The following is a 25626-nucleotide window of genomic DNA, read 5'->3' as shown; positions in this document are numbered from 1 at the left end:
TCTTTTCTTCTCACCCAGGATTCTTTCCCCTAAAACTATGAATATGCTCATTTCTCCAATCACTTATTTCCTTTTATTGGTGTTTTGCATGTTTGTTAATAGAGAATGGTTCTAACTATGTTACCAAAGATAGTCTTAACTTCTGGAGTGAAGTGGTCCTCATGCCTTAGATTGCTGTGTAGCTGAGATTATATCCATGGGCTGCCTACCTACCTATTCTCAAACGCTGTTGGATGTGATATGGTCACAGACATAATCTCTGCCCTTCTATAGCTTCTATGAAAATGAGTAGGGCTGACAATATACAGTTATAATTATACCTTCTGAAAAACTAATGTACTCTAAAGACAATAAAACATGATGATCCAATTGAGGTGAAGATGAAGAGGTGAGAATGGAGGGGGAAATCTGCTTAGAACAGTTGTATTGAAGCCCTGATGGAGAGGTAATGTAGTAATGTAGTAAGTCTACTACATTATGGCATAGAACAAAGCAACCAGACTCAGAAAACAAAAAATGCAAAGAAACATTGTGACTGGAACAGGTGGAGTAAAGGTACAACAATCAGGTCTGAGTGGTAGTCAAGGAAAACATTTAATAAAACAATAGAAATGAGCCTAGATTTTATTCTACCTCCAACAGTAAGTCACTGCAGAACCTTAGATAGAAAATAACAGCAGCTGACCATTTTCAAACCTCAAATATAGAAAAGTACTTTTAGTACTTTTATTCTAACTGGTACTGTCAGGTAGAAATCAGTTTCACGTACTGTTTAACCTGTTACTTCAGCTAGAAGAATTAATAGAGAAGAAAGCTTCCTCAACTTCTGTTTCTAATGCTCTATCAAATATATACTGGCTTCAAATCAGTTAAAATTAGAAGGTAGTAGTCAACAACTGCTAAATCACATCTGTTGATGTTTTTCCCAATGATCACATTTAGAAACCACAAGGATTTTATTTTATCATTTCAAGATTTAAAATAGCTAATCCAAAACTCTAAAGTCTATCATTCTAACCTCAGTGTTAACTCTAAACTATCCAGGACAAGTTTCTTCAAAATCTTGAGTTATCATCACCCAGGTTGTACTGTTTTCTCCTTTTATTCCGGGACACTGACCTCCATCCTGAATCATCCACATCTGTAGGAGCTTTCATAACTATTTTGCCTGTAAAATTAACACTGATATTAACAGGGGATATATCGCTCAGAGAAGGAGTATTTGCCTGAAATTTGCCTAACTGAACAACTTAATTCTTTAAACAGAACTCTTCTGAGTCAGATGGTACCGCACTGGAAAAAAAAAAAAAACAACACAACACTACCCAGTGCAATTAAATCTCACTAATTAACACCATTACAGCTTGTGTACTAACACCACTAGTTGACAGCACTCCTTTCCCTGCCCAATACTTAAGAAAAAAATTGCAAGACATTCCACCCATTAATCCAAAAATCAAACAAGAATGCAAATGATCCACCTATTCTGGATGCTGTCTAAGCACTGGACTCTGAGCCACAATTTACACAAGACTTCAGCTGCACAAGGCCCTAGGGCCAATCTCTTCAGGGCTGAGGCCCCAGTGCAGCCTCAGGGAGGTAAGGGTGCAAACCCTCTGGAATCCCACCCACTTGACCCACTGTGGGGACGCACATGCGGTGGGAACCCGCTTAAGTCTGCCTCTGCCTGTCCGTCTGGCCCAGTCAGGGACCAAGGGGCATGGAAGCCCGGACTTGCAGGTGGCCTTGTGGGAGGGCAGGCTTCGGATGGGCCCAGGGTCGTAGCTCTGGGCCAGGTCGGGGCCTAGGTGCACCGAGGCCCCCACGCAGCCCAGGCTCTCATTTGGAACATCCCAGGAAGGCCTCGCTGCGGGAGGACCCGGCGTCCACAGGACAGGCCACTTGCGTGGTGGACTGTGACTTAGGACAGACTAGCCAGGGAGGGGAGGGTCTCGGCAGCTCCCAGGGGCTCCACACATTCTCCTCAAGAGAATCCCCGCCCCACCACGCACCTCCTGGTCCACGAAAACAACCACAGCGCTCTGGCCTTCCGTGCTCACCCCTCACAGGGCAGCCGCCCCCACCACACTGCGCATGCGCGTACCTGCGCCACCAGCTTCCTCTCTCTTGCTCAGGGCACTTCCTGTTTCCTGCCACACCCTCTTCCTGGCCGCAGCCCCAGTCCCTGGATGGCTTCGGGCCTCTCTTCTCGCCAGAATGGGTCCAAAGGCAGTCCAGAGCCATCTTTCTCCCAGGCTGAGCTGCTAGCACTCCAGATTTCCCCACGTTAGGCCATGAAGGTTGGTTCACTTCCACGTTACCGTTTCGTTTGCTGAGCTCACTATTTTCAAGAGCTGTCACTGACATTGTACACACAGATACAGACACAAGCAGACCTCCTCAGAAGGCAAGTGCCACACTGTGTATTTCCTAGTCTTGGAACACTAGGGTGTAAGGTTTGGAGGAAGGAGACCGCCACGTACTTGTTCAGGCTGGAGAGAGTTTATTAGCAGAACCAAACTGCCTGTCCCACAAGATGAAGGTGTACAGAGGGGAACCTATGGCAGGGATTGTGGTTAAATAGAGAAAAGGTGGGAGGAGGGATGGCCACAGTGGATTCAGATGTGACCTCTGAGTCCCCTCGGAGCTTGGGGGACCTCCCCTTGCCTCTAGGTGCACCAGTTACCTGGGCTACAGGTCTGGGCAGGGACTTCTAGACAGTGTGGGGAGGAGGGTGGAATAAAGTGGAATGGGCCATTTTCCCTGGGTGGATCTAACGTTTCAGCCTTTTGATAGCTATAAAGGGGCATTGATTCACTCTGGTTACTTCCTCTGGCTAGGGGTGCTAACATTATGGGTAGAAAGTGGAGATGTCATCCCATCTGTATAAGGCAGCAATAAGAGTTCTTCAGTAGTGAATGAGCATAAGTGTTTTTGGATGAAATCTGACAGAAGTCTTATAAGGCAGGAGCTGAACAATAAGAAAAGAAAAAATATTATTAGAGGGCCTACAAATGGCAGAAAAAAGGGAAGCCATCTGTTCAGGTAGAAAAGAAAAAAATTGGATGATTTGGCTAGTTCCTATCTCCTGTGTTCCAAGTGGTTCATGAGTTGGTGGATTCTGTCCCTGACTACTTCTCACTGGTTCATATCTGGCGACTAGATAAGGGAGAGTATTGGGGACTAGTTATGCATAACCATTTAGAAGCTGGGGCTGGATTGAGTGATTAAGAGACCAGTAGGAGGTTTGATCATTTCCTGTAACTGGACTACAGATGTCTTGACCATGGAGACCCAGGAAGGTGCCAAAGCAAACTGTCCTGAGTCGAAGACTCACAATAAACAAAATAGCAAGCAACAGAGGCAAGATGTAGGCTTTTGCCCAGCGTGAAGAAAGATAGTTATGGGCCTTAGTTAGACATGCTTAAGTATTTCCTTTTCATCTGGTCAGTTTTGAAAGGGCAAGCACAAAGTGACTCCACTGAGGATCTGACACTATCCCCTCTTATCTGCAAAACTTTTTCCAACTGCCCCTGGTTGGTCCCTAAAGGATGTACAGGTAGTCTCTTTCCCTTGCTGGGGTGATGTCCCATTTTCTCACTGTTGGGATGGCATGTCCCAGTTGGTATTTTTGCTCTTTGCTGGGATGGCCTGTCTCAGTTTACTGATGGCCTATTTCACAATAAAGGGGAAAGTGACTGATAGATTAAATGAGAGGGTTTTTTTGCCATGAGATCCAGTTGTATTTTCTACTAAAGCAATAAGGAGATCAATAGAAATAGTTTTTAAGCAGGGTTTACCTGAAATTTAAGAACAAAAGTTAACTCTAACCAATACTACAAGAGTTATTTAACCCTCTGTGGTTCTTGACTAAATGCTGCAGAGGAACAACTCAATATTGGTTATGATGAATGATTTGAGACAGAGCTGAATAAAGAACCTAGTTCATTTTTAACTGAATATAGCACTTTAGGATACTAATTAAGTTTGAAACCATAGTTAAAGAAACTTTGATAAGCTTAACATTAAGCAATTAATGTAAGGTAATAACCCTTAGACACATTTGTAAGACCCAAATCTGGTGAGCTTCTTTGTAGCTTGAGTTTAAAACTGCCTATTTTTTCTTATGGCCTGTGGAGCCAGTTATGTCTCGGTTATCAGAAAACCTTAAGACAATTTTGGCAACAAAGACACATTCGCCTACAAATTGAGCTTTGAACACTGGCTAGAAGGATGGGGGGAAGTAATCTTAGTGGAAGGATGCGGGTCACATGAAAGCCTACCACATGTCCAAGATAGCAAATTTCTGGACAAGTCATGATGGTAAGAAAACTTAGCAGAGGAAGTGGCACTGTAGCTCAAGTGGTAGAGTGCTCGCCTTGAGCTGAAGAGCTGAGGGATAGGGCCCAAGGCCAGAGTTCAAGCCCCACGACCGACAAAAAAAAAAGAGTAGAAAACTTGGCAGAGCCTTATAGAGTAAGTAAGCAAGCAGAAAAACAGACAAGCAGAAAGTCAGGGCACACTAACAGAGTATGGGTGCTCTCAAAGGGAGAGGTAATAGAGAGGAAGAGAAAGGGAGAGAGAGAGAGAGAGACAGAGAGAGACAGAGAGAGCTTGAACTGCTACAAGACAAGGAAAGTTACCTTTCTAGAGGAGTTGGCTGGGAAGCTTATGCCCACTCCCATACTGTGTCAGCCACACAGGCCTGGCAGGCACAGGGTTGAACAGTGGGCAGAGGAGGGAGTTTGCATAGAAAGACAGAAAGAGAGAAGGGCTAGCAAGGAGAGCAGACAACCTGAACATATGGAACCTCTGGCCATTTACCATTGCATTAGCAGAAACTGCTGCAATAAAAAAAAAAGCATTTTGGTTTTATGGACTCATTTAGAGGGATTCTGTTGAGGATGCAGAAAATAATGACCAGAAGACTTAAAGAATCCATCTGTTGTGGTGAGGGAGAGAGAGACAGACAGAATAGGGGGACCCATTGACTGGAGTCACTCACCAGATGAAGACAGGAGATAGGAGACTGTGTAGTGAATGCATAGGTAGCAATGGTAAAAGCAAGGGGGTCAGTGTGGGGCTCGTTTGGTGGTTTGGTTTCATGGAGGGGGACTATGAGGTAGACCGGCCCTGAGAAAGAGAGAGAAGAGGGGGTCCAGAAACACATGACATTATCCATCCCAGGTTTTAGCAACCTTAATTAAGTTTGGAGAAAGGAGATCTCCATGTGGTTGTTCAGCTAGAGGAGAGTTAATTAGTAGAATTGAACCTGTCAGTCCATATAAGATGGAGGTGTGAAAAGGGGGAAATTATGGTGGGGATTGAGGCTTCATAGGGAGAGGGTGGGGAGGAGTTTTAGCCACAGCAAAGGGTGGGAGGAGGTGTGACCACAGTGGATGGGGAAGTGACCTCAGAACCTGAGAGACTTGTCACTGCCCCCAGATGTGCCAGTTACTTGGGTTGCAAGTGCTGAGCAGAGACTTTTAGGGACAGCCACAGTGGGCAAGGAGGGAGGACAAAGGGGGAGGTGCATTTTTCCTGGGCAGACCTAATATTTCGACCTTTGGAGGTTATATAGGGGGCAGGTGGGGAGAAGATGTGGCTACAATGGAGGGTGGGAGGAGGTATGGCCACAGCAGATGCAGAAGTGACCTCAGAGGATGAAGAAGTAACCTCAGAGCCTGGGGGTCCTCCCACTGGCCCCAGTACTCCAGCTACCTGGGTTACAGGTACTGGGCGAGGACTTCTACAGAAGGCCTTGTGTGCACAGACAGAAGAAGGGCTAGGGGCCATTTTTCCCAAAGGAAAGGGCTACTTTTCCTGGGTAGATCTAACAAGAAGTAAAAAGCTTACTCTGAGTTTAAAATATTTTCTTTAGGCTTACACTGGAGGCTCATGCTTGTAATCCTAACTACTCAGGAGGCTGAGATCTGAGGATCTTGGTTCAAAGCCAGTCCAGGCAGGAAAGATTGTGAGACTCTTATTTCCAATTAACCATCAAAAACTCGGAAGTGGAGATGTGAACAAAACAGCTCATGTACAATGCCTAAGCCCTGAGTTCATAACCCAAATTTTTTTCTGTGTATTTTAGTATTTTAGCATATATTTATAAAGCATTAGACTAAAAATCAGAATTAGAAATAAATGTCCATGACTTAAATTTCAGTGTGAATTTATGATTTGTTAAGAAAAGTACTCAATCTTTGGAATTTTTTTTTGTAAAAAATAAAATAATGTCCACCCTTTGAATTTAACACATACGAATATATGATATATGTGTATGTGTGTGTATGGGTAAGTTAAATTATATTTTTAACATTATCTCATTTTGTAGCTTAAAATGTTTCTTTTTTTGGGGGGGTCCAGTCATGGGGCCTGAACTCTGGGCCTGGGCGCTGTCCCTCAGCTCTTCAGTTTAAGGCTAGCGCTCTACCACTTGAGCCACAGCGCCACTTCTGGCTTTTTTTCTTTTTGCTTATGTGGTGCTGAGGAATCAAACCCAGGGCCTCATGCATGCAAGGCAAGCACTCTACCACTGAGCCACCTTCCCAGCCCTTAAAATGTTTCTTACAACAAAAAAGTAGTTTTTCCTGTAGAGAAATTAGCCTATCGATTAATATGAGCCAAAGTTAGTAAGACATTCAAATAAACTTTCTCATTTCTTTTTCATCCCAATAGGTTGGCTGAACACCTACTTTGTTGAGGTCATAGAAAAGGCTTTCAAAATCAACAATGGAGTACATTTTTTTTTAACTCTCAAAAAGTACTTTGACAAAACACGTTGGTCATATCCACAGTACATAGTAAAACATTTAAGTTCTTTGTTGTAGTATAAAAATATTACTCAAATCAAATGTGCATACATTTATGGAGAGAACCACAGAATACTAGAAAAATAGGTCCATGTTATTGATGTAAAATTATATGTTTAAAAGTAATTGACTGGTTTGGGGGGGGGGGTGGCTCAGTTGTTAGCGTGCTAGCCAATGAATGAAAGCATCAGGTACTGAGATCCAGTCTTGGCCTCAAACCTAAACATTTTCAAAAAGAAAATAGAAAGTAATTGGTAATTGTGTTTAATCTCATTTTTGAATAATGATTCAACTTTTACCCTTGAGCAACTTTTATTTCCTTTACAACAAAAGATGTCCACTTGAAATAATTTTAAAATTTCATTAGTATATCCAGAAAAAATAAGTGCATGCTATCTGTTCTTATTCAATGGTTACAAAATAAGATGACAAGATCATTTACATGTGATATTCCTGTTGAATGTATCTGTTTTCACATGTATAGAAACTCTAAAGTATCCCTAAGACTGTAGGAAGAGTGTGTGGCTCAGTGTTAGGGCACATAGCATGGAATCGGTTTAATAAATTCAATATAGCATAAGTAAATCAAAATTTAAAATTATACACTTTTTGTTCCACAAACATATATAGTGACTTGAAGCACTAAACTTTGTTTACATAAAGTATATATATAAAGACAAACAAACAAAACAATTCAGTATTATATGTAGAGAGAGTATATTAATTAAAGTAATTTTGCAATTTTGATCTTTCATCCCTCACAACTATTTTTGTCTAGGGTTTTTAATTTAGCCTTAATGTCTTCCAAGGTAGTTATAAAATCACTAACTAAGATGGACTCAGCTAAGCTAGTAGAATTTTGAAAAGTAAACACACTCAATGACGTCAAGACACACACTTCATTAATCCTTTTGGTTTTATTATTTAATTTTATTTAATTTTTTTTGGTCGGTCATGGGGCTTGAACTCTGGGCCTGGGCGCTGTCCCTCAGCTCTTCAGCTCAAGGCAAGCACTCTACCACTTGAGCTACAGCACCACTTCCGGTTTTGTGGTGGTTTATTGGAGATAGGAGTCTCACGGTCTCTCCTGCCCGGGCTGGCTTTGAACCGCGATCCTCAGATCTCAGCCTCCTGAGTAGCTAGGATTACAGGCATGAGCCACCAGCGCCCGGCTCAGCTATGGCTTCTTGATCTTCTGTGTATCAACAAAGTATGTATACAAGTAGATTTCAACATGATCCTACAGAGACAAATTTCAAGCTATTTTCCCTCTGGGAATGAGAAATGAAGCTCTCTCCTCTCCCAACACTTGCTTACACTGTTTTTTAACACGTAGCCTTGTTTATTCATCATAGAAAATTTGCAAAAAAGAATGTGTAGAGCCTTATCATTTTATAGTCTTGTTCTTCCAAAGTAATCTGAAGACACACATCTGTCTCCCTTAGTCAGAGACACATCTGTCTCCCTTAGTCAGAGACCAAGGCCCGACTTCTAGTAGCAGACTACTTATCATATGTTCTTCCTCCCATAGAAGGATGTGCAGTTCAGAGTTACTCCTTGTTCTATCTGGCTCAGTGTATGTTCGCATACTCTCCTTTCTGGTGATTCCCAGGGCTAACCTTAGAGATAGTGATACTATGATTTGGGGGTCTATACATTAAAATCTATTTCATCATTAATACTAGTATTTGCCTCTTTCTTTTCTAATTCCATTTAAATATTCAGAATGTAAAAGGGTAGAAAAAGTTTGATCTCTCCAGGAACCATCCCAAGTTTGATACAGAAGTATCTCATCAGTCCAAATTTCTTTGTGCCCATTTGCATATATCTCTCCCTCACATTCCCTGCCACTCACACAATAGTGATCTGGTTGCTGTTATGTTGAACATTTATGTTGACCTCTCAACATAGGCTGTTACATTTCTTCCTGAAATTATGGTTACAGAGACCCTAGAGATTAGGGCTCTCCATGCAATTCCATTCTGGGAGTGATGATGGACAATTCTATAGCATCAGAGGGCAGAAGGAAAATTCACTTCATATGCCTCTATTCTGGCTTTAGTTTCCGCTTTTCTGTAAGTTGTTGTTACAACTGATAAATAAGAACACATATTCAGAATCTCTTGCCCTAGGATTTTTTAAATCATTGAACAACAACTCACATCAGAAGTTTCTGTTTTACCAGAGAGCAGAGCAATTCAATTTTCCCCATTTATGTTTTTATGAAAATTGACTATACATACTTACAATAACATGACTTTTTTTGTTTTTGTTGGTCATGGGGCTTGAACTCTGGTCTTGAGTGTTGTTCCTCAGCTCTTCAGCTTAAGGCAAGCACTCTGCCGCTTGAGCCACAGCGCCACTTCCGGTTTTCTAGTGGTTTATTGGAGATAAGAGTCTCATGGACTTTCCTGCCCAGGCTGGCTTTGAACCGTGATCCTCGGATCTCAGCTTCCTGAGTAGCTAGGATTACAGGCATGAGCCACCGGTGCCCAGCTAATAACATGATTTTTTATTACATGGTTTTTGTCAGTCCTTTCCTGTCTTCATATGGATATTTATGTATAAAATTTTTTAACTATAAAACAAAATAAAAAATAGTATGGCACTGAGTAGGTAGAACTTATTGGCTTAAGTTCTGGTCCTGAGCACTGTCCCTGAGCTTTTTAATTTAATTTAATTTTTTTTATTTTTATTCTTTGGTCGGTCATGGGGCTTGAACTCTGGACCTAGGTGATTCCTGAGCTTTTTGTGTGAGTGTGCTCAAGGCTGAGCTTTTTTGTGCATGTGTGGAGATAAGAATTTCACAGACTTTTCCTGCCAGAGCTGATGTTGAACCACAAGCCTCAGCTCTTAGTCTTCTGAATGCTGGTATTATAAACATGAGGACCTGGCTGTGGGAGAAATACCACACTAGAGCTTTAAGTTGTTTTGAGTACATTAAAATGTATTTATTTGTATCTTGTAGGGTTGTGTCTGATAAAATTAGTAATAGTGCCCTATTCTGTATTAAACTCTTGGGTCTTCTCCATGTTTGTGCCTTGAAGTCTTAATTTCCATTGAGATGATATTTGGAAGTGAAAGCATTGAGAAAAGTTAAATGAGATCCTAGGATAGAGGCCCTGTAATGGGGTGAGAGCTATTAGGAAGAAGAGACCAGAGATGTCTGTTGATCTGTGATTTTTTTGTTAAGAAGGCAGCCATTTGCAAAGCAGGAAAAAGCCCTGACCCATCACTGAACCTGCTGGTTCCTTCCCCTTAGTCTTCCCAGGCTCTGAAACTGTGAGGAATGAATGGCAGTTGTTTAAATCACCAGACCATCGTATTTTGTGACAGCAGCCCAAACTGACTAAGAAACTCCTCTTCTGGCCCCTCTTCATATCTAACAAAATTGTAAAGGAAGGAAGTTAAAGGATTCCAATGTGCAGAAAAGACTCTCATTTCTTTACCCAGGTGTTATACCAATTTAAGTGTGATCATATTCGGACAATTGTGCATCATTTTTGGTATTTTGTCTAGATTGGGGTGTATTTCAAAGAATGTCTTACTCCTAACCTACTGATGAACCAGTAAAGAACACAAGAATGTAGTTCTAAAATGGAGTAGAGACATTTGGAAAATTGAATCCTTTTATGCGGAGTATCATCTGACCACATGATTTATTTTTGCTTTACTGGAAACACAAAGGAATAATTCTCTAAAATATGTCTATGAAAAAATAGACACTATTCAGTCCCACAATACTTCTTAACAGATCTTTTAAACTAGAATGTGGAATTCCAGGGGCATTTGTTCTTCTGTTCAGTGAAGCTTTGTAGCCCATCTGTTCTAGTACTTATCCCCACATGTCTTATTATCCATTAGACCCCTCTATGCCTTGAAGGGAGGAAATACTACTATAATTCTCTGTAAGGAACTCTGCCTGTAGATTTTTCTGAAGGTCTCTCATAACATAGGATCAGACATTCCCTATTGTTTGTGGGCATATGTATTCTTATTTATTGCTCAGTTATTCACTGCAATTTTCACACAGGAATATTAAAATGTATTAGAAATTTCTTTCTTTACTGACCTATCAACCCTAACTGGTATTTGAGGAAAAGGAGTGATATATTTTCTAGAATATCTTCGGTTCCTGAGGCATAAGATGAGGAAATGTAGACGACATCCCGAAATGTCTAGGGTGTTAGGTTGCATTTCTTGAAGCCATCCAGGTGATCTGAAAGAAGGAAGGTTGCCCTTCACCTACTCAGTGTCACATGCAGAGGAAGATTTGACATTAATGTCATAGAAACAATGTCACATTTCATATGATTCATTTTAGTGAGCTTGAAATCTGGAATGTCTCTCTTTGAGTTCTGTTCCTTAGAAGCCTTGGTAATTTGGGTTATTTACATATTTAGTTTGTGGTATTGTCATTTGAACTCAAGGCCTTGTACTTTCCACCAAGTGCTCTACCATTGAACCATACCCTTACCTCTATTTTCCACTGGCTATTTTTGTGAGCATGCCTCTTTTCTGCCTGAGATATGGTAGGACTCTATCCACTTATTTTATATTTCCTGTCATACCTGGGATGACCGGCATATGCTTTCATGCCCAATTAAGAAGGAATCTTCCCTGTATGTTTGGGCTCACATAGAATAATAGAGACCTCCCAAACTCAGCCTCTAGTTTGCTAGTTTGTTACCTGTATGCCCCTTTTGCTAGGATTTTTGTGCTTTTCATAGTTTTTTTTTAGATAAGTTGTCATGTTTTATTTCTCAGCGAGCCTCACACTATAATCCTCCTGCATTTTGTCCCACATTGCTGGGGGTTTTAGACATGCACTACCATAGCTGGCAATTTAGTCAACTAACTGCATATCTCCTAAGTCAACTACCTACATACCTCCTCATCTATAAAACAGTGCTAATAAATCTCATAGATTGAAGAATTAGTAAAGCCATGCATGCATAGTGTGTAGTGAATAATCCATGCATGTTAGCAAATGAATTAAGTACACATTATGAGACGTGTGTGTATGTGTGTGTGTGTGTGTGTGTGGTACTGAGGCTGGATCAAGGCACTCTACTACCGAGCTATATCCCTAGCTATGAATGAAGTGAACATTATGTATTTGTGCCGTATGTCACCCATTCTTAGTAAACCACCACAAACACAATGGCTTAAGACAACAGAATCTATCCTCGTACACTTGTAGGGGTTAGATGTCTTTCATCCCAATAGACTGGGCTGAAACCAAAGCTTTACAAGACTGCATTTCCACAGCACAACCAGGAGAAGAATCTATTCCTTGCCTCTTCAAGCTTCTGCTTGCCATTCCTAGATCCATAGCCACATCACTCCAGTTGCTTCCTTTGTCTCTACTTTGCCTTGTCCTCTGTGCTTTTGATCTTCCTCTTATGATTAATAAGAACATTTGTGGTTGCATTAAGGTCTGTTTTAATCATACAGCACAATTTCCACACTTCAAAGATCTTCATGTAATCACACACATAAGGTAACATTTATCAATTTTAGGGGTTAGTAAGTGATGTGTTGGTGGCAAGGTATGGGAGCTTCAGCGTGAGTGGATGTGCAGTTTTTAATCTATCAAAATTGTCTTATATTTTCATATTGTGCTAGCCAGACAAAACTAAGAATGTGAAACAAAAGAATGCACAAAGGATCAGAAATCTAATATATTTTTAAAGTGTATTATTTTAACTCAAATTTAAATGTTGATAGATCTTGCTTCAAATAGTTAAAGGGCAGCAATTCCTCTCTAGTGTAATGCAGGCAATACATGTCTAGTCTGTGTCCCCGTAGACAGCTAGCGCCTGGGACATCGAAATTGCCAGGAGAAGCAGGACCTTGTTCTCATGATGTATATTGTGTAAAAGATTGTATTGTTTAAACAACTACTGCCATATTTTTGAGCACATTGTCTCTCTATGTTTTACCTCAGCATCTTAGGAACCATTATTAAACTTAATGTAAAGATAAAGGAACTGTGCCAAAAATTACACACAGAGCTAATTGAGCAAGGCCAACAATCGCACTTTAACCTGTGATTGATTGTGCTATATATGTCTTGACAAAAAAATAAGAGGGTGAAAGCAGAAGGAAGCAGAAAGAGCAAAGAAAGAATAGGAAGAATGAGGAGGCATGAAGGATAATTAAATAGGTACAAGTAAATTTTTAGAAGTTGTAGAATTTTATCAACTACCTAATACCATTACCTAAAAAGATCAACCAATGACATGTTCTGCTCATTTGGATTTTGGTTTAATGAGAAATTTAGCCTTTGTTGAAATTCTTATTTTATACATTTCTTTCTTAAAGGAATTCATTGATTTTGTTGGCAGTAGTGAACAGACAGTATTATTTTAGTTCTTTCTACATTAATTCCTTTTAAAATTTCACATATGTAACATGAATTTTGCCATCCTAATTATTTTTAAGTGTGTGTGTGTGTGTGTGTGTGTGTGTTTCAGTGGTTTTTAAGTTTATTCACAATATTGTGCCACAACACTGTCTGTCGTCTCCTGAATTATTCTTCTTGTGAAACTGAAACTGAGCAGTAGCTATCCAACAAGCACCCTGTATTGCCTCTCCCCAGATCTGACAAACTACCATCTATATTCACTACTTGAATTACCTCCTCTAAGTGGACTCATACAATATCGTGTATGTGAGTTGTTTCCTTTAGAATAACATCCTTAAGTTTCACCCATGTGATAGCAGAATTGCCTTCCTTCCTATGGTTAAATTTGTCTATCCAGTCACCTGATCTTGGGTACTTATATACAGATAGATAGATAGATAGAGAGAGAGAGAGAGAGAGAGAGAGAGAGAGAGAGAGAGATTACATTTTAGCTGGTGGAATAATGCTGCTGTGAGCATCATTACAGAAATGTCTCTTCAAGACTTTTTAAACTTATTAGAATGACAAGTGTGATCTCTGGAATTATGTGGTATTTTTAGTTTCAATATTTTGAGGAACTGCCATGTTGTTTTCTACATTATTACTACTATCCTTCCTTTCATGCCAGCCTGATGCTTGAACTCAGGGCCTGGGTGCTGTCCCTGAGCTTTTTGATCAAGGCTAGTGCTCTACCAATTGAACCAAGCCCTGGCCTTTTGGTGATTAATTGGAGATAAAAGTCTTGCGAACTTTCCTGCCCAGACTCGCTTCAAAGTTTAACTCTCAGATCTTAGTTTCCTGAATAGCTAAGATTACAGGTGTGAGCCACTGGCCACTGCTTGTTTTTTGTTCATTTTACATTCCTACAAACACAACACTAAGTTGACTTTTTTTTCTTTTTGACAGGCCTGAGGCTTGAACTCAGTATGTGGTGCTGTCCCTGAGTTTCTTTTGCTCATGGCTAACACTCTCCCACTTGCTACAGCTCCATTTCAGCTTTTTGGTAGTTCATGGACTTTGTTTTCCAGGAGAACTTTGAACTGTGATCTTCCAATATTAGCTCGCTGAATAGCTAGGATTACAGTCAAGAGCTACTGTTGCCTGGTGAATGTTCTGTTTTTGATAGTAGCTCTCCTAATATATGTAAGGTAGTACCTCACTGTATATATTGCATTGGCATTTACATGATGATGAGAAAGTCTAGTGTCTTTTCATAGATTTAGCCATCTTTGCATCTTTAAAGAAATATCTATTTACACTCATTTTAGCCCATTTTTAGTATTAGGAGTTTTCTGTATATTCTGGATGTTAATCACTTCCCACAAATATATTTTGCAAATATTCTCTCCCACTGAGATTCCACCTCACTGCAGTTAGAATGGCTATAATCAAAAAATCTAATACTCACAGATATTGGAGGGGATGTGGACAAAAGGGAACCCTACTGCATTGTTGGTAGGAATATAAACTTGTTCAATTACTTTGGAAAGCAGATGGAGGTTCCTCTCAAGACTCCACATAGAGTTCCTCTATGACCCAGCAATCCCACTTTTGGCCATTAGCCCAAATGATCACAAACAAGGCTATATTAAAGCTACTAGTACAACTATGTTTATCACAGCATTATTTACCATAGCTAATATATGGAACCAATCCAGATACCCCTCAGTAGATGAATAGATCAAGAAAATGTGAGATATATATATATATATATATACATATATATGTATAGACATGCATATATATATATATATTTAAAATGGAATTCTATGCCTCCATCAGAAAGAATGCCATTGCCCCATTTGTTAGGAACTGGAAAGACTTGGAAAAAATTATATCAGGTGAAGTAAGCCAGGCCCAAAGAAACATAGGTCCCATGGTCTCCCTTATTTGCAATAACTAGTGTATGTCTAGGATAAGCAGAAAAGGTCAAAAGCTATGTACATATGACCATATAAGATGATGTTAAGCAAAATGAATCCTAAGATAGGGACACAAGTGTTTTTTTCCTTGCTTGCTATTGTTTCAATGTATTTAAAATGCACTATGAGATTTTTTTGTCCCTTTGGTGTGTTCTTCCCCCACAGTACAACCCATTTTCACTGTATTTGATGTACATACATTTTTCTGATTTGGAGCAGGGAAGGGAAAAATAACAAAATGCTTAAATAAGGATACAGGTTGACCCATTGTCATAATGAGATGTACAAGACACTATGTTGAAAATGAACTTTATAGCCTCGGCAGGGGTGGGTGGGGAGTTGGGGAGATGGGGAGGGAAGAGATGGTAGGGGAAAAACAAAGAAGGAGGTAACAATGCGTGGTAGGAAATGTCCTTATTACCTTACTCAAGGAACTGTAACCCTTATGTACAGTATTTTTACAATAAAAAAATTAAAAAACTGGAGTGCATTATTCCCCGAAGAACCTGAACCTTTACCTTTAGGAAACCTCGACTGTCTGAGATAGCAGCAGTGAGAAAGTTTCAGAGTCATCTCAGGAACAACACCTAGGGCATGGTAAAGTAACTTGGGTTTTCATTGATACTGTCCATGTCTCCATGAGCATCACTAGGCTGTGAGAAACTGCCGTGTTTTAGCAATCATTCTGCTTCCCACAATGTGCGTCAGCACTGTTAGCTAAAGCATTTATACCCCAAAAATTATCAAACAAATAAATTCTTTAAAATTTCACTGTGCTACAACATGGTAAAGAATTGAGCTGAATGTCTATCCCAAGCTAAAGAGACTGAAGTGTGCCTTAAAAGCAATACAATAATCTACCAGATTTTGATATGCCTTATTGTTTTCTCTCCTGAATAAAGTAGCATAGCTCAATCACCGATTAATTGATGATTCTAGTAGACTGAGAATTTCCATACTTCAAATATTTATCCTTAGAAAATTCCAAAATTTAAAGTTTCCTTTGTCATTACTTGTGATACTTGATGAGTAATGGTTTCACAAAATTAGTAGCATCATTTTTAATTATTTATGAATCTTCAATTCTGTCTGATGCCAATTTATCGTTTTTGTACAACTCTTCCTAATTAGAAGTCAATAGCTGTTCACCCAAAGAGATGATATTTTAAAATAATTTTTAAATCATTTTGGATTATTAATTCTTAATCTTCTTAATTCATTTGCAGTTGGAAGAAAAACACTCAGAACACTAAAGAAAGCAAAAGACAGAGTTTCTTTCTTAAATACATCTCTTATGGAACTATGGTTTGACCTTAGGACCTCATGCCTGCTAGGCTGACACTCTACTTCTTGAGCCATGTCCCAGTCCAACTTTTTGCTTTTCATTTTTAAGATGGAGTCTTGTAAAATTGGCTGCCCTAGAACTGTGATCTTTCTTCTCAGCCCCCTGAGTAGTTAGAATTATAGGCATGAAGACAAAGGGATGAGCCATGAACTCTTAGCAAGATTATTCTTTATTATCATTCTATAGTTTGGGTGCATGTATGCTGATCCTGTGACTTGAACTTAGGACCTGGACATTGTCCTTGAGCTTTTTTTCCCCACTCTACTTCAACCACAACTCCACTCTTGGCTCTATTCTTGCCTTTTTGGTGATTAATTGGTGACAAGAGTCACATGAACTTTACTATCCTGCAATCCCTACAATCCCTAGATCTCAGCCTACTGAGTATCTAGTATTACAGCTGTGAGCTATCAGTGCCTGGCTAAGATTATTCTGTATGTGTGTGTGCACACACACACGTGCATGTGTGTCCATGTGTTTGTATGTGCCAGTCATGGTTTTTAGTTCTTTAAATTTTTAATATATATTTTTATTGTAAAGTTCTGTACATAGGGGTTACAGTTACATGAGCAACGTAATGAGTCCATTTCCTATCGAGCATTGTTGCCCCCTCCTTTGTTTTTGCCCTACCATCCCTTTCCTCCCCACCTCCTCAACTCCTCCCTCCACCCCCCCACCTCATCAAAGTTGTAAAGTTTGTTTTCAACATAGTGTCTTGTACATCTCATTGTTACAGTGGGTCATCTTGTATCCTTATTTCAGTATTTTGTTATTTCCCTTCCCTTCCCCAAATTAGAAAAATGTATATACAAGATGCAGGACACCGGAATTAAATACAGTGACAATAAGAGTTATACCATGGGGGAAGAATATACATTGAAACAAAAACAAATCACATAATACATTATAAGAATATTTAAAAGAACAACAAGAAAGATAAAAATTTCTCCATCTTTGCCTTTCTTTATTGAAACTATTATTGCCATGGGATATTTGGATCCATTTGATGCCTTATTTTTTCTTATCCCGTTCACCCCTCTATCTTATTCCTTCTCTGCTTCTGTATTGTTAGGCCTCATTCCTTGGCTCCTACACATTGTTTCAGCTTAACAGCCACATAGAGAAAGTGTCTTGTCAATGTCCTGCTCCACCTGGTTTCCTAGCATCTAAACAGCACCAGCTCTGGTTTGATGTCTTGTTGGAAAATGTTGCAAATTAGGAATTCGTAACCTATCTGTAATGAAGGGGCTTTCTGTCATTGAATTTAAACTCTAGAGACCCACCTCCTTTAATTATCAGGATTGCTAGGTAATTGATGCTATAATTTAAAATTAGTATTGTTAGACTGGATATCACTTCCCACAAAATGTCAAATGGATTCCATTCTTGGTCTTTTGCATTGGAACTAGCCTTTTAAATTGTAGTGGTAAATTATTTCACTGAATCCAGGTAACTGACATACAATGGCAGCTTTCCCACCTATTCTTGCTTATTCATTTTACAGGTGTAGTAATGATACAAATAGTCAGCTGCCTGTACATACGGACAGTCACCACCACCAAGAATAGTAATTTTTAAATCATCTTACTTTGATTTGTCTGTAAGTTGTCATAGTAGGGAATGTTGTTTATTGTTTGCCCTAGTGTATGAATATGTATACACAGATACTCATCTGTATATCTGTGTATATATACATATACATGTATACATATACATATACATGGAGCAGTTTACTGGCAATTTTCCCAATTCCTTGTAGTACTAGATTCATTTGTTCACAAAAGCAAATAAGGTCTTCATTTATATAAATGTAAGTTACTTTATTCTATTCATAATGTTTAATTTTATTGTAGATGTGTGTTTTTAAGTTAAATATAAAAAATCATGTCCTTGTGCAAAGTGATGTGATTATACCTGCATGGTAGTGAGTGTATGTGTATGAATATTTGTGTGTCTAGTATACATTTACATTTTAAAGTTTCCAAAGTAAGAAAACTCTTTAGAATTTACATTCAATTTTGTTTTCAAGTTTGATTCAAACACCTTATTTTAGTAGTATGTGTAATTGTGATTTATTTAGCAGTCTGGTAAAATACAAATTTCAAAGGCAACATAGTGTCTTGTATATCTCATTGTATACATGTGAACTCTTAAATATATATATAATGTTACTATACATGTTAACATAAATATAGACTGAAATATAAATATATAGCAACTAAATTTAATGAATTTTGTTTGTATTTGTTCACATTGATACACATGCACTTATCTATATTGAGAGCAATCACTGAATAGAGAAAGTATTTTTCTGGCATTTTGTTGCACAGTAGATAAATGTTCAAAGAAGCTTCTAGATTTAAAATATTTTTATCAAGATAAATAAAATTTGAGAATACATAATATATGCAATGATTTAAAATTTCCACATTGTATACATGCACTCAAATGTCATGAATATGTACAATGTTTATGCAATTTTAATTAAGAATGTATTTGAGTCATTAAACTACTAAGCTGTTCAAAATGTATAATACACAGCAGTATAATGTATAATACACAACTAGTGTATTTTAATATTACATATATGCATATATATATTTTTTGGGGGGGTCTGGTTGTGGGGCCTGAACTCTGGGCCTGGGCGCTGTCCCTCAGCTCTTTACCTCAAGGCTAGCACTTTACCACTTGAACCACAGCTCCACTTCTGGCTGTTTTCTTTTTGCTTATGTGGTGCTGAGGAATCGAACCCAGGGCCTCATGCATGCAAGGCAAGTGCTCTACCACTGAGCCACCTTCCCAGCCCCAATAATATTGTATTTTTAGCAGTTATTTGTAAAATCTACTTGGGTTTATATGGACAACTCTTGCTATGAATTTCCAAGTAGTCAGTCAGAATATACCATGTCCATTGGAGGAGAGAGATGCTTGTTATTGGAAACCAGTGTCCATATGACTATGGGCATATGACAATTAAGGTTTGATGCCATGAGAGGAAGAAAAGAAGAAAAGGTGGATTTGGGTGATTCAGCCCTCACTTGATTTGCCCAGACACTGGCCTTAGAGTGTTATAGGTAGAACTGGCCAGACAGGGAGTGAGGGAAGGGAACATAATTAAATTTGATAAATCTATTGAATATTTGGCATGGATGAGTCTTTTATCACATCAATTCCTTAAAACACACAACTTGGCCGGTTTTCTATTATAATATCCAGTTTATACTCTCAAAAGCCAAGACTATACAATATCATTATCAAAAGTAACAATTGACTGTAGGTGGATAGCAAAATGACCAAATCACAAATGTCAATTTAAATAATAGAAATTAGTGGGTTGCCTATGCATAGGTTTAACCAATTGTGAACTGAAAATACTTGAAAAACAGTGTATCTATACTATGTATAGACAATTCCTGCCTCTTCCCTAAATAATACACTACTTTTGATGTTGTATTAGATACTATGAATGATGTAAAGATGATTTAAAGTATAAACAAGGATGTACAAATACTATTTTAACAGTTATTTCATTAACCTTTATATGATCCTTAAGGAAAATTGTCAGGACCATTAGTCAGTTTCTAAATTGATTGGGCTAATTAGGTACTCTCAAAGATATTGTTGTTAAAGTAATGCAGCCTGTTACATTCTGATTATAGCCAGTTTCTCTGCTATCTATGCCCAAGATTGAAAGTTAGCCAAATGTGCATTTTCCCACTTTCCCAGTTGCTGGTTTTCCATTTTATCTTACCATGTCAGAACAATGAATCATCTTGTCCATTACCTGAGTTTGGAAGTTCAGTGTTATTTCAATGAATTTGTCTTTTTTTTTTTTAACTGTATCCTTTGATGATCAGAAAGGTGGCACCCTAACTTCCAAAATGTGTGTGATGGCACATGGCTAGTTTTGTTTTGAGTAGCAAAAGGTTATTATTTCTAAATCCTTATAATTCAAATGAGAAATTTTTGCAACCAAAATTGTGTTTTGGAATAGTAAAAGTTTTGAGCTAATTATAGTGAGTGATCTCTATAGGGATAGACTATTGAAATCATGTTAGAAGGCTGTTTATTTTTATAACCCAAAATAAACAGAAATGTGCCAACTGTGTAATCACCATGCTTAGCAGCTTATCCTAGGAGTATAAATATTTATTTGTATTTCATGAATTTCATTGGAGAGAATTACAAAGCCTGAAGGAAAGCCAAAGCCTGGAAGTTGACATGTGAAAATGTGAGGTGAACTGAGGATTTGGCATGAGACCAGATGCACCAGAACAAGGAGACTCTTGCTTCCTTCAGAAACAGAGCACACTATGTCACAAAAATCAGTAAGCAGTGTATCTGGAAAGCTGGCTTTTACTGAGCTGTCAATAAGAGGAGTCTAATGAATGATGATAGTAGTAAATTATTGAAATTTGGTTGGTCATAATGTAAATAGAGAAGTGAAATATGTTCTTTGAAATTTGGCCCAGCATTTTGCAATGCTTATTGTGTCTAGAATTAGCATTTCAGCACTTATTCCATGAATGTATTTGTGGGGATGAGAGTGTAATCTGTATTTGCAAACTAAAAGAGTTTGGAAGTCCCTGAGGGGTTTGAAGATGGCTTCGAACACGAGTGTGGAAAAGTTGTGGAAGCTGTTTGCTCTGTAACAATAAGGATATCAGGCACAAATTTTAAAGACAGAAACCATGGGTTTAAGTACGCTAGCAAAGTTTTTTAGCTCCTAAAATTATTCAGAAAATGAAACAATGTAAGATTTTCAGAGTGAGTTTTTCAAGAGAACATTAGGCATATCTCCTGGTATATCTGTGTCATGTGGTTTGCATCCTTCCTCTCACTTTCTATTAAACTTTAAAAGTTGGCCCCATAAAATGTAAGAACTCCATAGAACATTAAAAAATACCTGTTCACAGAGAGAGTTATTCTGAACCAAACATAATATATTCACATCTGAAATACTGTAGTGAAACCACTTAGTGCAATGAATACTTACTGACAAAGGGTGATAGGAAAGTAAAACAGGCTGAGTGGTGCATGTGGGTACCAGCACATCGGGAGAACCAATGAGTAGAACAATGAAACTTAATTAATTATGACTCTGATACTCATAAACAGTAGAATTTATATTCTCTGAAGAATTGCCAACTCTGTATGATGTTTATATTTATGGAAGAAGCCCACTACAATGAATAGTATGGACGGAAGAAGAAACAAAATTCACTTAACCATGTAGGTAATTAATACACATTTCATTTCACTTTAGATCTATGGGATGAGTGGCACATTCAAATGATATGTACAACAATTAGCTTTTATTATGAGTTTAACATCCAGAGATGCAAGGAAAGAAAAGTGTACATATATATATATATATATATATATATATATATGCTGATCAGAAAACATTTTCTTTTTTTCCTTTTTTTTTTTTTTTTTGTCGGTCGTGGAGCTTGAACTCTGGGCTTAGGCGCTGTCCTTCAGCTCTACAAGGCAAGCACTTTACCTCTTGAACCACAGCACCACTTCTGGTTTTCTGAGTGGTTTATTAGAGATAAGAGTCTCATGGATTTTCCTGCCTGGGCTGGCTTTTAACCACAATCCTTAGATCTCAAGGCCTCCTAAGTAGTAGGATTGCAGGCGTGAGCCACCAGCATCCAGCTAGCAAACATTTTCTGTAAGAGCTAAATAGTAAATATTTTAGGCTTTCTGGGATGTTCTGTTTCTATCATAAGTGCTTATTCTTTCCATGAAGGCATCTACAGAAGATGTATTAGGTAATACAATATCCCAAAGCAAATTTATTTAAGCCAGGTGCTAGTGACTCACACCTATAATCTTGGCTTCTCAGAAGACATCTGAGGATGGTGGTTCAAAACCAGCCTGGGCAGGAAAGTCTGTGGGACACTTGTGTCCAATTAAGCAGTGAGAAGCCAGGGGTGGAGCTGTTGTGGTTCAAGTGGTAGAGCACCAGACTTGAACACAAAATCTCAGGGATGGTGTCCAGGCCCTGAGTTCAAACCCAAGGATTAGCACCAAACAAAACAAATTTATTTAACAAAAGTGGCAGTGTAGATTTAAGCTCCAAGTTCTAAGTTGTGTACTTGTAATGTCAAATGCAATATTGTGATGGTATGTTAGAGTGTACAGAGATTTCAGTTACATATGGTTTTCATTTCTTAGGTGGTGAGAAAATGGAAGGAGAGGAATGTGAAAGACTTTCTCAAAATCAGGAGTAGAATGTTACCAGAAGTAGAATGCTTCCATAATTCTTCATCTTGGTCTCCAATGACCAGACCTCTTTTTCAGAAAACCTTGGTCATCAGAAGTAGAAGATGAAAGAGATATGTCCAACAGTACTGGTGTAGACAGACATTAAGGCTGATATACAGCCGGCTGCCTGTAACAGAGCACGTCTGGATTGCTTTCCCCTGGCTGATTCCTCACTCCATGGAGCTGGTGGCACAATCATTGGGATGTAGAAGAGCCATGAATGTAGGTCATGTTCTGCCCACATTATTTTCTGTGTAACTAAAAAAAATGGCATCATGGGTCTGAACCAGGTCCAAGTCTTTAATTGTTCCACTGTGATCTAACAGAGCACAAATATTTGTTGATAAAGCGGCATCTTAACAGTTATGGTTGGAAGTTATACTTTATGTGAAACCCACTAATCTTGATATGACAAAAATTTGGAATTATTCTTCAGACAAGCTGTATTCTACTAACATTCATGGATAATATTTAATGTGTTTCTATTTTTAAGTGAAATATTTTATTGGATCTATGGAAAGGTCTGACTTTTATGCGGTAGAGTGGGGAATGAATGTATTTGTGATGTAGAGGTGATTTAAAATAGGGTTTCCAGAAAGGTAGTGGCAAAGAGAAGAGAGCACATGGTACAGACAAGAGCTCAAAGAGCTGGATGGAGTATGCTAGAGAGCCAGAGATGCAGAGGGAAGTTCATAAAAATACTGGATGGTGGATAGTATGAAAAGCTGCAGATAGGATGGGATTAGTGTCACATTTCTATATTTCCAGCTACTTGGGAGGCTGAGGTAAGCCAGCCTCATTACTAGTAGACTCTATCTGAAAAAATAAGCCCAGAAACAAATCAGGAAAAGAATGTACAAGCTACCACTTGACTTGTCACATAAGAGGTGGTTAGTGGTGTTTCTGCTAATGTTCTAAGGTTGGCCAAGACCAGACATGTATCCATGCCTAATTAGAAAGTTTTTGCACATGACAACATTACTTTCAGAGGTCTGGGAAACTAAAAATAATGTGAACACCTTTATGCAGTGTTAGGTTTTTAAAAAGAGGTAGCCGAGTTAAGAACAGCAGCACACACATGGTATTCAGGTTAAGGGGTAGGTTTATTCATCGTTCCGGCTGGCACCAGGCCATCTTAGTCCTCTACACGGTGGGGAAAGGCCTGGGGAAGAGAGAAAAGTGCTAGAAAAGAGCAGAGAGAGAGAGTCTGGGCCTGGGGCTAGGCCTTATCTAGGGTATGGGCAGAGAAAGGTGTGGCCACATCAAATTCAGATGTGACCTCAGCAGAGGCAGATGTGACCTCTTCCAGGTGTCCCAGTTGCCTAGGTAACGCAGGTACTGGGTGGAGACTTTGCTGGGAGGAGGGTGGAGTCTGCTCGCCATCCAGGAGAGGACCTTACATGCAGAAAATATCATTTTCCTTTCTGAAGCTCAAATGGTCAAATGAAATGGGTTTACACAAATGTGATACATGAATCTCTAATCTTTTATTGATGACCTTGTAGGATTTTAGCTGAAATTTCTACGCTAGTGAGCCAGATGTGTTGGTACCAACTGTAATCCCAGCTATTTTAGAGCTAGAGGCTGGATCATCATAGTCTGGAGCTGGCTTGGAATATAGTGTGTATTTGATATCTATTTCTTAACTGACGAAACCATGTTGACAAAAGAAACTGGAAAATGACAGGAGTAGTAGTAGTAATAGAGAGGTTTGCCAATTTAACCATAAGTACTTGACAAATTATTCAGCTATGTCCTCGGGCAACTTCACTATAGTTTAATTATTTTGTGTTGTCAGATGTTTATAATATTTACTAACTGGAATTGAGCAAAAAATACTGAAATCATTTATTTTAGATCAAAACAACTAGTGTCTAGACATGCAGAGGCACATATTTTAAAACACATACAATGAGGGTGTATGTGAATGGGTGTGAATATATTTAGTATGTACCATCTATATCTCTATATGCATATGCTTAAAAAGCATTGCTTTCCTTGTGAAAAGCCAGGTAAGTATCATTTTGCTCCATATTATCGTTGTTTCCTTTCTTTTTTTTCTCTTGCTTTATAATAACTTTGAAAATAAAATATCTTGTTACTTTGTGTGCTCTGAAAACAAGTGAGTGATTTCAAGGCTGGCACACGTTATCAAGATGAGAAGTGTCTGGAGCAACTTCCATTACACTCATTGACAGCATCAATTTACAGTCATTGTATGTGGATATTTTTGCAATGTCACTGTTTATTCATTGAAAATTTTATGCTTTCCTGTTTTTCCTCCAATGCAAGTGTGATCTGAGCCTATGCAGGTCTTCAGTCCCTAATTTGTTAGGGATTTCCATGTTATCAGAACTCTCAAACTTCTTTTCACCCTTCTTTATACTATTAAAATTGCAACTAATAGAAATAATGTGTTATTCAAAGTTTTCTGTGAAAAAAATAGAGTTTCTAAGTATTCCTCACTTTTGCCAAGTTTTGTACTACATACAAAATTAGACAATGGTGAGAGATATGTTAAAATAATTACTTGAAATAGAATTACTGCAATTTTCTTCAGTACTAATGGTCGCATTTCTCCTAGCTTCTCTCCATGTTCTCATTTTATTTAAAAAGCTCTTCAAGGTGGATGCTGGTAGTTTATATCTGTAAATGTAACTAACCAGGAGCCTGAGATCATAGCAATACAATTTGAAACCAGCCCAGGAAGTCTGTGTGACTCTTATCTCTAATTAGCAAAAAAGCAGAAATGAAGCTGTAGCTCCAGTGATAAAGTACTAGCATTGAACACATAAAGCTCAGGGATAGCACCCAGGCCCTGAGTTCAAGTGACAGTAACAACACACACACACACACACACAC

General features: G+C 38.6%; 1 protein-coding gene across 1 annotated transcript in view; it reads right to left on the bottom strand.

Annotated features, from left to right (window-relative positions):
• Positions 1 to 3597: 3597 nt before the first annotated feature.
• The window catches only part of LOC122113647 (spermatogenesis-associated protein 31E1-like), an 81253-nt gene continuing 59224 nt past the window's right edge, over positions 3598 to 25626 (bottom strand). Inside the window, exons 9-10 of the mRNA XM_042686710.1 lie at positions 5006 to 5133; positions 3598 to 3672 (exon numbers count right to left, since the gene is read on the bottom strand). Coding sequence (XP_042542644.1) covers positions 3598 to 3672; positions 5006 to 5133 — 203 coding nt within the window. The remainder of the gene's footprint in view (positions 3673 to 5005; positions 5134 to 25626) is intronic.

Source organism: Dipodomys spectabilis, unplaced genomic scaffold (genome assembly GCF_019054845.1).
Source record: "Dipodomys spectabilis isolate Male_0828 unplaced genomic scaffold, ASM1905484v1 ptg000098l, whole genome shotgun sequence".
In the NCBI taxonomy this organism is placed as follows: Eukaryota; Metazoa; Chordata; class Mammalia; order Rodentia; family Heteromyidae; genus Dipodomys; species Dipodomys spectabilis.
This window is presented reverse-complemented; position numbering and strand designations above follow the sequence as displayed.